The 15537-nt window shown below is 36.9% G+C and overlaps 1 protein-coding gene across 1 annotated transcript in view; it reads right to left on the reverse strand.

Annotated features, from left to right (window-relative positions):
• Positions 1 to 15537, reverse strand: part of POLA1 (DNA polymerase alpha 1, catalytic subunit) — a gene marked incomplete at both ends in the record, with an annotated part of 204339 nt that overhangs the window by 67955 nt on the left and 120847 nt on the right. Inside the window, one exon of the mRNA XM_080612848.1 lies at positions 1017 to 1133. Within this exon, the coding sequence (XP_080468974.1) occupies positions 1017 to 1133 (117 nt within the window). The remainder of the gene's footprint in view (positions 1 to 1016; positions 1134 to 15537) is intronic.

Raw genomic sequence — 15537 nt, forward strand, 5'->3', positions numbered from 1 at the left:
GCAAAACCCACATTTTGATCAGTCTTTATCTGTGAATGTTGTTTCAGTCCCTTGATTTTTACTAACACTTAACCTCTGTGACTTTTTACATACACAGTACTGAATATGAAGTACCAAAAAAATGTTGTCTGGTAAATAAAACAATGTTGTTCAAAGCATTCACTTGACAGTCCCACCGTAAACCCTTGATTTTTTGTAAGTTTTATGTATGTAAGGATAATTTAAAGACATATTGCTCCTCGAAACAAACTCAAATCAAAGATTCCCTATTTTCTTTATGGAATTCTGATTGTTTTATGTTAATTCTGTAAAATGTCAAGACTTCTAAAATACTAACTTCATTTTTGTTCTCCTTTTCCTAAGAAAGAAACTGAAATTCTTCACCAGAATTTTACAACTTGAAATAGAATAGCTTCCTTTAATCTCAGAATCAAAAAAAACCCAGCTAGGGTGGAGCAAGCAGTCCTGAACTCTGGACGACCAGACCATCTAGTTCCATGTGACATTTAAAAGCTTCCACATTTTTCAGGCATAGAGCCAAATCCAAATGGATAGAACCCAGAGCTTCTCCTGAAAATACATACTGCCTTTGAGTACCCCCAGAAGATGGCATGTAAGCCCACCTCAAGCTCCTTAGCACCAAATTCAGTCAGGTGAGAACCAGTCAGCAGAAAAGCAGGCAGATGGTTTTGTTTCAGAAGGTTGTTTTTGTTTGTCTATTTTAATTTACCTGTATTCTGGCAGAAACATTCCAGCAAATTCTAGTCTGCTGACCAAACGCTTGTCAGCTGGAAGATTTCCAAACACAGCAGCTGCATGGCATGCTTTCCTTCACAGCAATGAGGATGCAGCTTAAATGTGGAGTAGGAAAAGCATAAACAGTCCTCTTTAACCTAATAAACTAATTAAAAATTCCTGCTTAATTCTCCCACCTTTCAAAGGCAGAGTTAAGAGGAAGACGAGCTTCATGAGAATCCTGCTCCACTGCTGCCAAAGCTTTGTCTTAGAACACTCACCTCTGGTCTCAGAACAGCCTTTCTGCAGGCCTGGCACACAGGGCCACTCCGGGAAAAACTCAGGGGAAGCCGGCGGGTTCGATTCTGGCAAGTTGGCTCCTCACATATTAACCAACCCTGAAGAAATGGAAGACAGAGAAAAAAACCCACATTTTTACCATGACTTCAAGTTATAGCTTCTTTTTATGCTACCTAAACAATGAATCATACCCAAGGAAGGAAAAAAATCCTCAATTTCAATGTTCTCTGTGAAGCTGTAACATGTACAGCTATATACTATAATACGCATGAAGAGGTGAAGGATCTTTTTTTTAGGTAACATAATCAATTGTGGGGAACAAGGCTGAAGTCTTCTTCCTTCAAAATCATACATTCTGCACACTGCAGTCATCCCTTCCTTGAAATATATACCAAAACCTCTGCTCTTCTCCAGTTCAGACTATGTTAACATGTAACAGAATTATTTTATACAACTCTGTAGACCAGACAGCAAGACACAGAGACCTATAACTAATTAAATTTTAAAGTGTCATTTGCTTGCTTGCACTTTAGGGGAAAAACTGTTTTAACTTTCAGGTTTTCTGGTAACAGCCAGAAGCTTTCTTTCTTTTCTCCTTTCTTTTTAAAAATGTTTCTGGTTAATTTTATTTTTTTATTTTTTTTAATAGAAAGCTATTGAGATTTCAACATAAACTGACTCATTTAGGAAAAAACTAACAATTTGCTGAGTTAAAATGAAATAAAATCTGAGCCAGCTTGCCCTATGACAGCACAGGGAGACACTTAAGAGTACAAAAGAAAGAATACTTTTGGGATTGGTAAGGATGTACCTTTTGCGCCAGGTCCAACCACAGGTTAAACCAATGCCACACCTAATCTCAGAAAACCCACCAATAGCAGATATCTAAGGAATAGCGTAACAGAAAGCACACAGCAGAAATTTTTCAGAAGATTTTCCCAGCTTTTGGAAATGGCTCAAGGGCCTCCTGAATCACTCTCTCTACATTCAGTGATGATGGATGCATTACTACCCCCATCCCAATGAATATGAAGTGCTTTTGAACCAATGTAAACTTTGAGCATCTACAACACCCTGCAGAACAACTACACACTATATGAATAAGTATCTTATTTTTCTTGAACACATCAAAAAAATAATACAAAAAAGAAGATTTTCTTTTTTTAATGCTTTCTAGTTCTTGTATCAGGAGAGACTAGGAATAATCATTCTGCATTCACCTTTTCCATGTCACTCATGATTTTATAGACCTCCATCACATCACCTGCAATCAAACTCTTATCCAAACCACAGTCCTAATTTACTTAGTTGTTCCTTGCATGGAAACCACTCCACATCTTTGTTGCCCTCTGAATCTCTCCCAGGTCCTCTCTGAAATGAGAGGGTGGGTGGAAATGGGACAAATGTGGGGGGAGGTGAAGCCAGTATTGCACACTGTATTCAGCATGCCAGACGAACATAATTTACACAGAAACAGGATAGTATTTACCATCTTGTCCTCTGCTCTTTTCTGTCCGCAAGTTTTGTTTGCCTAGAGCACTACTATTTGAGCACTGAGCAGTCATTTCTAGAAAGATACTTATTATTATCCAAGAATTATAATATTATTCTTCACTAATAAGTAAATACATTGTATGCAAAATTAAGATTGGGTTTTTAGCATCCTCATCACTTCACACTATTTGGCAGAGGATTTAATCTTCCATTGTTAACTGAGAAGTCACCTTGGTATCACAAAGTCTTTCTGCAACTCTTCTCCAACAGTTCCTGCTTTTACCAGCCACACGCAGCGACACTGTCAATTTCTGCATTTCAGACTATCAGCTGTTGATTTCTCTGCTGGGAATAGTGACTGTTTATTTCTGTCTGTTTCCAGAATGTGTTTCTGTTGCTCCTCTAAAGGAGTTTAATCTAACCATACCAGGATTCCTGGTACTTTGACAGAAATATTATAAATATAACAACAACTCAAAAAGTTGCTTGCTTCCCTTCTCACTGGCTCTTTAACAATCTGTCCCAACATTAGGCTTTGGCAATGACTTCTACCTAATTTCCACAGGGGCAACTCAGGTTTCCAATTACTATCATGTTTCCTATTCTTCCAGTTTCCACAGCTCAAATCAAAGCAGTGCTGTTACTATCATCATCTTGGTTACGAGTCAGTGACAAAAGCCTGCAACTATACACCTTTACTGGCTTTCATTTTGTGGAGATTCTGGCTTGCTGACAAAGCAGACTCATTCATAAGACATGACATGTTTTATTTCCTCACTGGCATGGTCAAAACTGAATCTGTATTCTATACGTCGGTAATGCAGCATCCTGATTCAATATGACTATGTCAGTAGCTTAGTTTAAAGATATGTATTTGAGTTACTTTATTTTGAATGCTTTGGAATTTGTGTGGAGGAAAATATAAACTTTAGTTTTCCATTTTCCAAAACCTTGTTAAAATGGGTTTTGAAGATGTCTATTCTTGAAAGTTTTTGTTTTGTTTTGTTGCGGTTGTTGGTTTTATTTGGTGTGGGGTTTTTTTGCTTTTTAATGTCTTTCCTATCCTTTACTGGAGTACGCAGAGATTTTTTTGTTTGTTTTTGCAGCTTGTTCTCTGAACAGTGTTCTTTCACGTTAAACCACGACACAGTTTTATCCCTTTCTTCAACTTAAAAACATATTCTTCTATAATTGAATACTTTCCAAAGTGCTAGAAGTCTGATTCAGTCTTTGTTTAAGATGAAACTTCATTTCAAAATTTATTTATTCCAGAGAGCTCTCTTCTTTCACCGTTTCTCCAGCCATGTCAGTATTATCCCACTTGGTGCCAAGCCCACCAAAATACTTCCTGTTGCTCTTGCAGAGAGGAGCTTTTATGTCCATGTGGACACACAGGAAAACTTTATGGGCAACTTCATGCCAACAGCAAGGTATATAACACTACCTAACGTGTGTGCATGGGTCTGTAATGCAAAAATGGAAAGAGTCAGCTAAGATAAGCAGCCAGAGTTCATTTCACCAACTATGGATATTTAAAAGCCTGATACCCAGACTAAAATAGTCACCCTATGATCTGTTTACAGTAAATAGAGGAAGAAAAAAGCATCTCCCAAAAGATCCTAACAGATTTTGGGAAGAGGCAAACCCTGCCCTAGACTCTCTTAATAAAATACAGTTACACCAAAATCAGAGCAAGTTTTTTGGAAAACAGTATGATCAGTGTACCTAATCACTACTGGTTTACTGTTATGTAGATTAACAATGTAAATCATTACATATTTAATACTGTATAGTGAGAAAATTTCAAGAATTCAGAAAGCTTCTGGGACTGAATTTTGGTCACTTGCACAACTGTTGCCCTAGCAGCCCTAGTACCACTTTCAACGTCACATCTAAATTATTTATGACAAATATTTCAGAAGTGACATTAGAAAGATAGACACCACCCAACAAGACTAAGTTACTTCATCAGCAAATGCTTCACCATGAAAATTTCTAATTTAGGACCTGACCTAACATAGACACCTGACCCGTATCTTCTGGAGTCACCAGACACAAATGAGCCTCAAGGGAAAAAGCTAATCCTTAGGTTTGGTTTTGCAAATGAACCTAAGATTTTTTTTCTAAAAGAGAAAGGTGTTAATCTGTTGCTGCAGTTTTCAAATTACTAGATTTTAATAGACATGGAATAACTTTCTACTGAAAAAAAGCTACTCAAGGATAGCATTTCGATCTTCAGGCACTTGTGAGTACTGAGAATATCATTAGAGCCACTGCGAGTGAAAACACAAAAACATTTCTGGAAAGGATAATGAATTGTCACAGATCTTCCATCAAGTTAATTCTTGGGAGACAAAAATCTGTGCTCTGTGTGGAAAGCTGTTTATGCGATATTTATTTATTATGTGGCACCTCTACCTTCCTATGACACATCTCTTAGCAGCCTGACACAAACAGGGCCTTAAAATAGGCAGCCAGGCAGGGAGGGGGATGTGTGGAGGGAAAGCATCCTCAGCCGTTCCAAAACTCTCCTGTTTAAGAGTATAACTGTTTCAGCTGTAACTATGAAAAGATTCTGTATGCAAAAAGAGAACACTCATGACTCAAAACATATTAAATGACTACATTTGAACTTTAAAACAATTTATTATACTAGAAAAACAAAGTAGACTCTTCATTAGGGACTGTAGTGACAGGACAAGGGGTAACGGGTTCAAACTTAAACAGGTGAAGTTTAGATTGGATATAAGGAAGAAATTCTTTACTGTGAGGGTGGTGAGGCACTGGAATGGGTTGCCCAGGGAGGTTGTGAATGCTCCATCCTTGGCAGTGTTCAAGGCCAGGTTGGATGAGGCCTTGGGTGACATGGTTTAGTGTGAGGTGTCCCTGCCCATGGCAGGGGGGTTGGAACTGGATGATCTTAAGGTCCTTTCCAACCCTGACTGTTCTATGATTCTAGAAGTATGAAAACTGCCAGATAGTAAGGTACTTAGTTAGGGAATGCAAGTACAACTGAAAAAACAAAGTCTGCCACAGGAACAGCATCCCAGCTTCAGCTGAGCAGAATACTCACAAATAGACAACCATGAAAATAATGCATGATAAAAGCAACTGTGTTTTCTGCCACCTATTGGCATTTTTGGCTAACAATTAAGAAACAAAGGAGTACACCACTTGCAAGGTATTGCTCCTACTATCTTACAAGGGAATGCATAGATGGTCCACTCAAACTACCACTGAATGCATTTAAAGTTTCTTTATGCAATTGTTTTGGTCTAATGCAGTCACTGTTGAAGACAGCACTGGAAACTTTGCTGGTCACAAAATACAGGTGAAAAAAACCCCTGAAAAACCCTGCTTAAACTAAAACCAATAGCTTAGGATAAAAATAAGCGTTCAAATGTAACAGCTTATTATTATTATACTTGTTTTCAACTACTAAGAAATAATGATCAAAACATTCAACTTTTACTAACAGTAAATTTCTCAATAAATTGTATTTAAAATATGGAGATCTGAGTGTTGCCTAAATAAAAAAACTCTAACATGTTGCATAGATACTAACTAAATATCCCTTCTACTTGTATAGAAAACAGTTAATGTTATTTGTATAGACTTCCTACCAGTTATAATTAACATTAAAGAGGTCTTTTCTTCCTTGTCACCTCTCTATTCAGGCCTTATTTGCGTTTGTTTGTACTTACTATCTGTTAATCTCTCTTAACAAATGACAACAATAACTGTTGCTATTATGCATGGAAATCAAACATGTAGATAATTGTGTGAAGGGAGCTATTTTTGAAAAAAGCAGTATCAGAAACATATAGCTCTTTATGTCTCTTGTTTTGCTTTGATAATTAAGCCATAGCCTTGATTTGTTTTAAACAAAAAAACTTTTCCATGGACATGCATGTTGCAATCAAATTCAATACATGCATTATGTTCCAATTCAATTTGTTCAAGTGCATTACTGTTAACCCTTATTTGATCCATGCTTGTTGTCTTCATTGACCAAACAAAACCAATCCTTCATTTCCCAGCAGCTATCACTGAGTCTGTAAATTAATTTGTAACAGATCAAACAAAAACATACTAGGTAACCTCTCGTTTTGTTCTACTTGGTATTTGCAACACTGTGGGAAATGAAATACAAGTTCATAGGGGAAAAAGAAGTAACCAGCATTTCCAAACATTCTGTCCACAAATGCTTAATTCATTCTAAAAGGCAAAAATTGTATGCAAAAAAAACCCCAAACCAACCCTGAAGTAAATGCACAATATGAAAGAAAATTCCTGAAGAGTACTATGTCCACAAACCGTAGCTAATGGGGAGAAATTTGCAAGTCAAAAGTAATTTTCTTTCTTTGTAAGTCTGTTCTTGAGAATTAGCCTCTCGCATTGTAGTGATCAACAAGCATTATAAATATTACCCCAAAATAGAGAGGCAAGTGATTCTGGAACAGCCTTTCAGACAGAAGTTGCAAGAGTCAAAAATGTACATTTATCCAGTTTACAATGTAGCTTGGTTTCCTGGATGTGCTTCTCTACATTTCAGTTTTGTATCTGGTTCCTGCCTTAAGATGGTCTGGATGTGGAGGGACCATAATGCTTTAAAAGTTCACACGGAATGAAAGAATTCAGTAGTAAAAGAAAAAAACTGGAAGCCCTGAAAATTATTCAGAGGTCACTCTCAGACACTTCGGGAGTTGAATTTCAAATGTAATTAGTGCTTGCTTCTCTATAATTTTGCTCTCCATTGAAGACAACCTTAATGTGGATTTTTGAAAATGGGATCTTGGTGGGTGGGTAACATCCAGTCTCCAGATGGCTGCAATACCTAACCTCAAAAGCACACTGGATCCAAAAACCCACAGCTTCCTCACTGCAGAGCTAAAATTATCACCTTAAATCACCAAATCCTCCAGAAGGGAAGTGTACAAACCAACCTGGACATGCTTTCCTACTGAATCAGCAAAAGCTTACTGTTCATGTCACTGATCAGCAAACCAGCTTCTGGAAGGCTGAACGAAACACAACACAATGAAATTTTTCTGCTATCATTGTGACTTACTAATCAAGCCACTCTAACTTCAAAACGACCTTTCCTTTCAGACTACTCAAAAAAGTGTATGATTTCCAGTAATTCCAACACCAGAGGCTTCAAATCCCATTTTCCTGACAATATCTATTATTATGGATAGAAGATAGCAGGGCAAATCTGATCAAAGAGGCTTTAAATCCCCTGGAAGGATGCAGTTTCATCATCACTGCATTCCTGGGTAAACGATCAGATCTTCTGATACTCCCCTGCAATGTTAAAAGATAGATGTTTATGAAATATTTTATATGAAGTTTCTTGTGGCACCAGCAGACATGACTTAGAGCCCTGCAAGTTATCAGCTTCATTTGTATGGAACTTCTGTATCACAGGCCAGTTCTCCCTGTTCCACCTGTTTGTGTCCTCTGTAAATGTCTGAATGTCTGGCGGAGTAGAGAGACAAATGTTCTTTAGTACTATACAACATCTCAGGAATTAGAACTTGACCCAAAACCTCTGTTTGCACATTCTTTGGAAAGTGTCTGACTATTAGTGGTAGCTACATCTTTTGAGAATTACATCACAACTTTACACTTGAAACACCAAAGGTGGCATCAATATCAACTTAAAGATGAGCTACTGCTGTGGAGTCATGGAAGTTTCTCTGCTGTGTACCAGAAACCTAATTACATTTAAATAATTTCAACTGCTAATCTGCTTTTTTGCCTGTTCAGAGCAAAGAAATATTCCAGTAATAACAGTGACTTGATCCAAAGCACTTGCACCATCTTGCTGAGATCCCAGCAGCAATGAAAATCTGGATGACAGCAAGAGAACTAGTGTCATGCACTGGAATTTCAGTAGACAACACAGACTCAAGTGACACGTACCTGCCACTGCTACAATCCCAAGAAGAAACTCCTCAGGTCAGGGATGCTATCTTAAATAGTAAAATAAGATTTCACATGGGAAACTTCATCCCCTTAGCACAATGTGAAGTCCAGCTTAACTCAGGTTCTTCAGACAAAATCCTAGTTTTTCATGGGGAAATGTACCTGGTAAAAACCTCAGAAAACCTCTTTTATAAAGAAACAAGCTCTACTGCTGCCAGACATAAGAAAGACATATTCATTGTTTGAAAGAGTTTCTCAACAATAATAATAAAAAATAGCTGTGAGACCATGAAAAGGATGTCATTGTATCTTTAAAGGAAATCTAGGGGACCAGCAAAGCCTCTTTAGTAAGTAGGTCCAGACACATTTAGATCTCAAAGTAGTATATGGATAGACATCGTTATTGATATACTAGTCATTCCAACCTTCTTTTCCACTTCACGAAAGACTAACAAAAAGTTACTCTAAAAGTTCTTTCCACTTCTTTAGTATGTTACTACAAAAAGATCAAATTGTACTAAGTCAGAAGTCCTAACATTAGGTTCAAGAGATCACTTACTAGAGAAAATATATGCTTGATTTTCATCCTAGAATTTCAAAATGCAAAATAATTTAACAATGAAGAGTGTGTGCAAGTTCTCTTGACCTGCCAGGCATAACTGAAACTTCTAAGTAAAAAAAAATTCTTAAAGCTATCTAACATATTTATACTCGAATCCGAGTATATAAGCCAAAGATTATATTTGGGATGTTTTGTTTTAAGGCTTTATACTGCTGTTCTAAGTGTAACATTTAATCACCTCCCAGTAATAAGTTCCTTGATATTTTCACAGACTCTTCAAATAAATTGTTCTGTAAAATGAGCTGGGTCAAGAGTCTATTATTGATGCTGGCTGACTAGAGCTTTTGTCTTTTTATTTAAAGTGGGATAGGTACCATGGTAAACATGCGGCCAAGCTTCTTCTAGCTGAAAAGAACAATACTGCAGCATATGCTTAGAACTGTGGCGCACCTTAGGTTTGCATATATTCCTTTATAAATTTATTCTACAGCTCAAATCCCTTACCTAAGGAATGCTTATTCTATGTTGTCTGGCATTTTGTTAGGTGTTGTGTACATTTGGCTTTAAATTTCAAGAAGCAATGCAAATAGTTTTAGTAACCATTACAGTAACAACAACTGAAATGCATTCCTAAAATTCAGACATAAAGCTAACTATAGTGAATTAAGAGACCTGATCATAGATACAGTGTAGTATATGACTATTCAGATCACAAGTAACAGTAAGGAACTATTTTATCTGCTCACTCTTGGCCATTAAATTCAGATTCATTTTTCTTCTTCAATACTGTAGCTAGTTTCTCATCCAGAAAAAAACAAGTTACATTTCCAGTATGAGTATTTTTAGAGTCTGATGCTACCTGATCATTCAATTTAGGGAAAAAGTAAACAGGGACCACAGCACTTCACACTCCATTTCATGCTGCCTCACTTCAGTGGAAGTTGAAGATACAATTTCTTCTCAAAGCACTTTCTCATTTTCAGAGCTTCTTGAGTTTTGGCCTATATAAATGATCTGAATTCAGCTGTGGGATGGAATGGATAAGAAAACTCTAATAAAGAAAGGAAATTCCTTTCCTGGACGGTTCATTATGCTCCTCTTGAATTCAGCATTATCTAGGCTGATTAATGGATAGATGTGATCCTTCAGGAAAAACACAGAACTGTCTGTTAAATGAAAGAACAGTAACAAGGAGATATGAATTGCTTTTAAAAGTGTACTACTTGAAAGCAGTACAAATCCTGGAGATAGCTGGTTATATATCCAATATTATCATCACAGGAACTACATTAATGGATGTTATCATTGAAGCGTCTTAGTGAATAACTTCCTAGTAGAAGGCAAATGACCACTTTACCACTCAATGAGACAGTATTGGTAAAAGAGAAGGATACCCTCTCCAAAATAGTATCTACTGACACCTCCTGTTCCAGAGACACTCAAGTTCCCCACTGGAAAGCTGCCAGCCCAAACTGAATGAGAGGCAACTGGAGTAAACGGGAACCGCACCTTTGAAGAACCAGACTGCGAAGATCCAAAGCAACTACGCAAACTGTAATTGAGAGCAATGTAGCTGCACTAGCTTGCTATCTCTAAAGAAGACGTGAGAGAGGAAATAAATTCCATCCAAGTTTCTCAGAAGAACACAAAGTGTCCTTCTATCTTGGAAAAAGCCAATGATACTAGAATGATAAAAACACTGAGGTGTTTCCAGGTAGCCATTACAAAAAGTGAAGCTCACCTTTTGCACCCAGCTGCTCTGATATAAAACACCCGAAGACCCAAATCTAGTTCTCTTTGGATACTATGGAAAATGAACATAAACTTGAGAGGATTTACCCTAAACCAAAATTCTGTCACATAAGCACACTTTTAAAGACTTCTTTCAATACTCATGGACCTCAAGGTCCTGATGTGAAGTCAGCCACAAAATATGCCTATTTCTAAGCTACTGAAAATGAAAGTTTATAGATTTTCAAGAATGTATTTTTTGATTTGGATACTCCAAAATAATAGAACTTGAACTGCTTCTAATCCAGAAGTGAAAAATAATTCAGAAGAAAACACACAACACTGAAAGAAAACTTCTGAGAGTAGTATTTGCTAGAGATTACTGGAGTATTTTTTTGTCATATCAGTTTTAGCGTTAAAAGTCTCAGGGGTGGGGAGGAATCAAAGCAGGAGATCATGGGAGAAGCGAGACATGCACCCTATTCCCCCCAAAAAGAACCCAACATAAAAAATGCTTTAAACAAAAATTATCAAACAAGACAGAAGTGAAAAATATCTTGTAGGTCGATGTAAGAGTTTTACATATTATTAAAAATTGATTTTTCTTTTTAAGTATGACCTCTTTAAGTGTACAGTCACGTGCCATTTCATATGAGTTATTTGAAACTTATTGATCATTTGTGCAAAGATCAGGCTCTGTCATCAGCTCTGTCATCATCCTGCTGAAAGGATAATAGAGCACTCCAAACCCTTATGATAGGTTTGATGCAAACAGTGGCCCTCACTTAAACACATGTAATAGCACCAAAAGTGAACAAATTCAACCTTAACAGTTGTAGATCATAAACTACATTATCAAGTATGTTCTGCTTTTCTTCAAATCAAAGCCAATACTTTGGTCTTATCTTCAGTAAAATAAAGTTCTAGGCACCAAAAACATTAAAAAGTAGAGCACAAGTGCTCACAGGTTAACACAGCACTCACAAAGGGAACCAGCAATTACCAACGATTTTATTTTACAATCTGAAAACAGCTAAATGGGATTTCAAGCAAGCAAGTGGGAGAAGGAATACTTAAAATGACTACATACAAAAAACTACATTGAGAAAAGCATCAGTAAAAGATGTCATAAATTTCTGTATGGAGAGTTCAAACCTCTAGAAGGATATTCAAGTCCATTCTGCAAAATACTCTCTCTATTCACACAACTCAAAGCAAACCACATTCTTAGACTGTAATAGGTCACAACTAAGTACAGTACCTTACTTCAGAATAAATTTTGGTTTGCCTGTCAACTGCCAACAAGGCACAAAGAACTCATACAGCCCATCCACGTATTGCTTGTTGAAGAATCTGGCAACATACAACACTAAGAACTCAAGATTTCTTAAAATACATGCCTCTACTTTGGTTAGAAAGCTAAAATCACACCCCCCTGCCCCCAGCTTCTTCCAGAATCCGTCCTGTTCCCTCTCCCCACAAACATTTGTATAGACCTTGAATCTTTCCTCTGTCACAGATTTAACTTACCTTGCAGGAAGTTCGATATGACATTAGGTGTGATGCAGAACATTTTACTCATGTACATGGCAATAAGTTTTGCCAACTCAAGTACACACTTCAAGTTGGTAAAGAGACAATAAGATTGCTTATGTGAAATGTTTATCTCTGCAATATGGTTATGAAAACTTTAACACTGAAGAGTTAATACAGTTCTGAAAACTTAAATTATAATGCATATATATACATGGATAAGTAAATTTAGCGGAGCTCAATGGTGTGAAAGGTAATGGCAAAGAAAGTGGTCTCAACGGCCTCATCACCTTAAACTAGAAAAGTTTAAAGCATCACTAAGCAGTGTTTGTTCATTTAAGTTTAATTATTTTCTCCTTGAGAATGGCACTAATGAAACTGAATATCTTTCATGGTTTCGAAGAGCAGTCTGAATGGTCTGTAAACAGGACTGGGGGCAGACAAGAGAACTGGCTGAGCCAGGGGGTTGCTAGGTGATGCAGAATGTAAACCCACAAACTTGCTCAGGTTTACTTTGCTTTCATGCTGCTCTCACACAAGCTTTCCAAAGTTTTAAGAATTAATTTCCAGGTACCTCTTTAAAAACAGAAAGTAAAATAATTAAAAAAGAAAAATGCTTAATCCTCTTCATCTCTTACCTCACCCGCCCCCAGCAGGAAAAGATAGGAAGAAGGAAAGGAAATTCACAGCATTAAAGCACAGGAAATCCATCAGAGTGTTTTGAATACGATGACGGAAGAGCACATTCCCTCTACATGTTTGTATGCAGTTGTTAAGGACTGGTGATTATGAAGAACTTTTAATCTTTTCAGATTGATTTTTACTTTTGCAAATGTAAATAAAAAATATTTCTGGAGCCTTTAAAGTACTTAAACTAAAACCACAGTCATACTTACTGATGTTTCCACTGCAGATTATAGAAGCCAACTTTCCTGTACAGCCCTGTGTTTCTACCCCATCCTTTTCAGAGCTCTGGTTATGTGGTTTTTATTTTTTTTCTAAAGTATCTGATCAGAGATTGTCCAGTAAGAGCACTTTATTAGATCATCAGTCAGAGGGTTTTACAAGCACCAAGAGCTATGGGCTCAAATGCAGTACATCAGTTTTAATAGCAGAAGGTCTAATAGTAAACTGCAGATACTGCTGAGAACTTTCCATGCACTGAACTCTTGAAAAAGCACCATCTCTCAAGCTTAAATGCAGCTGCCTCTTTCAATGCCGCAAATGGGTAAATTTGACAAAAAAGCCACCATTAAGACTACATGAAAGGCTCAAGACAACATCCTTTCAATGCTTTGTACTTCAGTAATCAGATGTACTTACTCACCCCCTCCCCCAAACCCGATCAAGAACTATTTCTGAATGGTAGGAAATAATTCCACTTTGTACATCTTTTAGTTAATCAAGACTTTCTATTCAGCAATTTGACCTTTTGTTCAAAACAGGATTATCAGTTTTTTCGCCAGTTACCAAGGGCGACTCGCATGGTGAACATAATTGCAATAATTTGCAAAACACCATGGCAACCCACATTACAACTAGGTAAATACTGGTCTTTTGTGCTACATTGTTATTTTCAGAGATGCTGAAGTCAAAGAACGAATGACAAATGAACACAAAATTTATATTTGCTTTGTCTCAAAAGAGAAGAAAATTGATAACAAGAATTGGGGGGAAACCGACTACAGCTGTAATTTCTAACTTGATTAATTAGGATGGTAACAGTCCTTAACAGTACATTCAACAAACAGCCCTGACTCAGTCTCTCCACCCACCTCTCCCTCTTTCTACACTACTACCACTTACCCGCACCCCAGACAAATTTTTTCAGCTAGGAGAACAAACAACTCCATTTGCTCTTTCCTTCAACTTAATGGAATCCTTAATTACAGAATATTGTTCTCCTGCTCTTCATTACACTGAAAACTGAAAGTGAGAGAGAGAGGGGAGGAGGAAAACAGTGCCAAGCAGACACGGTAGCTACAGTCATCTTATCCTGCCTGTGCTTTTTTTGTCCATAGCAGACCTAAAGATGAGATGGCATTTTTCGGGTGGTTTTTTGTTTTGTGGGGTGTTTTTGGTTTTTTTTTGTTTGGTTGGTTTTTTTTTTTTTTTTTTTTTAAATATTAGCAGATGTTGTATAGCAGGCAGTTAAGTAAATTATTTAGTGCTCAAGTTCTCTCACTGCCAGCAGTAGTAAGACATGAAAGCTCAAGTCACGATTAAAATCCAAAATCAGAGAGGAAGCAACTGCTTAAAAAGGGAAAAAATTACTTTTAAATTTTCAGATGGGTGGTTTGCAACAGAATACCTACTGTATCAAAACATTTGCCTACAAATAGAATTATACTTAATAAACTAATAATTTTAACTTATTTTCTTTATAATTGTAAGGAACTTATTGTTACAGCGTAGGCTTCTATTAAGACTTCAAGGAACTACATTAAAACCAATTACTTCAGGAATGTTACAAATATAGAGAAATAATTTTGCTTAAGAAAAAAAATCTGCTAAAACGAGTCTAATACATGTTACTAATTGACTTCACAATAAATTTGCTATATATTACTGGAGCATGACTTCTGTGAAGAAATATTTATTACGCTATAGTGAACTGACTGAATGGTTGAGAGCCTAATTTTCATGATACCATTAATAACAACAAGTTATACCTCTATACTGGCCAAATTCTGTCATCAGATGTATGCATACGGGTCCTAAAAAACACAATGGCACCCTTTAGCAATGGATGTTCACATAAAGAGTATATGAAAAATACATTAAGCTGCAAGAAGCATGCAATCAGAAATCAGCGTAATTCTCATTTCAGTTCCTTGTACATACAAACCATGTATGTCAATTTACAGTTAAATGATTACATCTGTATTTTAATTCTCATTAAATTATTGGACTGCCATTAGGATAAAACAGGTTTGCAACATAAACAAGTCCATCGTTGCATCCCTATGCATTGTGAACACTGAGGACTACGTATTAACATCAAAGATATGAAAATAAAGTAGTAAAGGCAACTGGATCTGGCTTCAGGGAGCTGAAACACACTACTGCCTTTGCTACACAAATCCTCCATGCTGCTGGACAAATCATTTCCAGCTTACTGAAAGGACTCACAACAGAACCACGACAGTAACTCACCTCAGGAATCCGTTTTCAGTGAAACTTCAAGGTCTACACTGCTGAAGTTTTAAGTTTGAGTAGACCCAACTGTAATCTGAAAGCTGTGCTTTGGA

This window comes from Psittacula echo (genome assembly GCF_963264785.1).
Source record: "Psittacula echo genome assembly, chromosome: 3".
NCBI lineage: Eukaryota > Metazoa > Chordata > Aves > Psittaciformes > Psittacidae > Psittacula > Psittacula echo.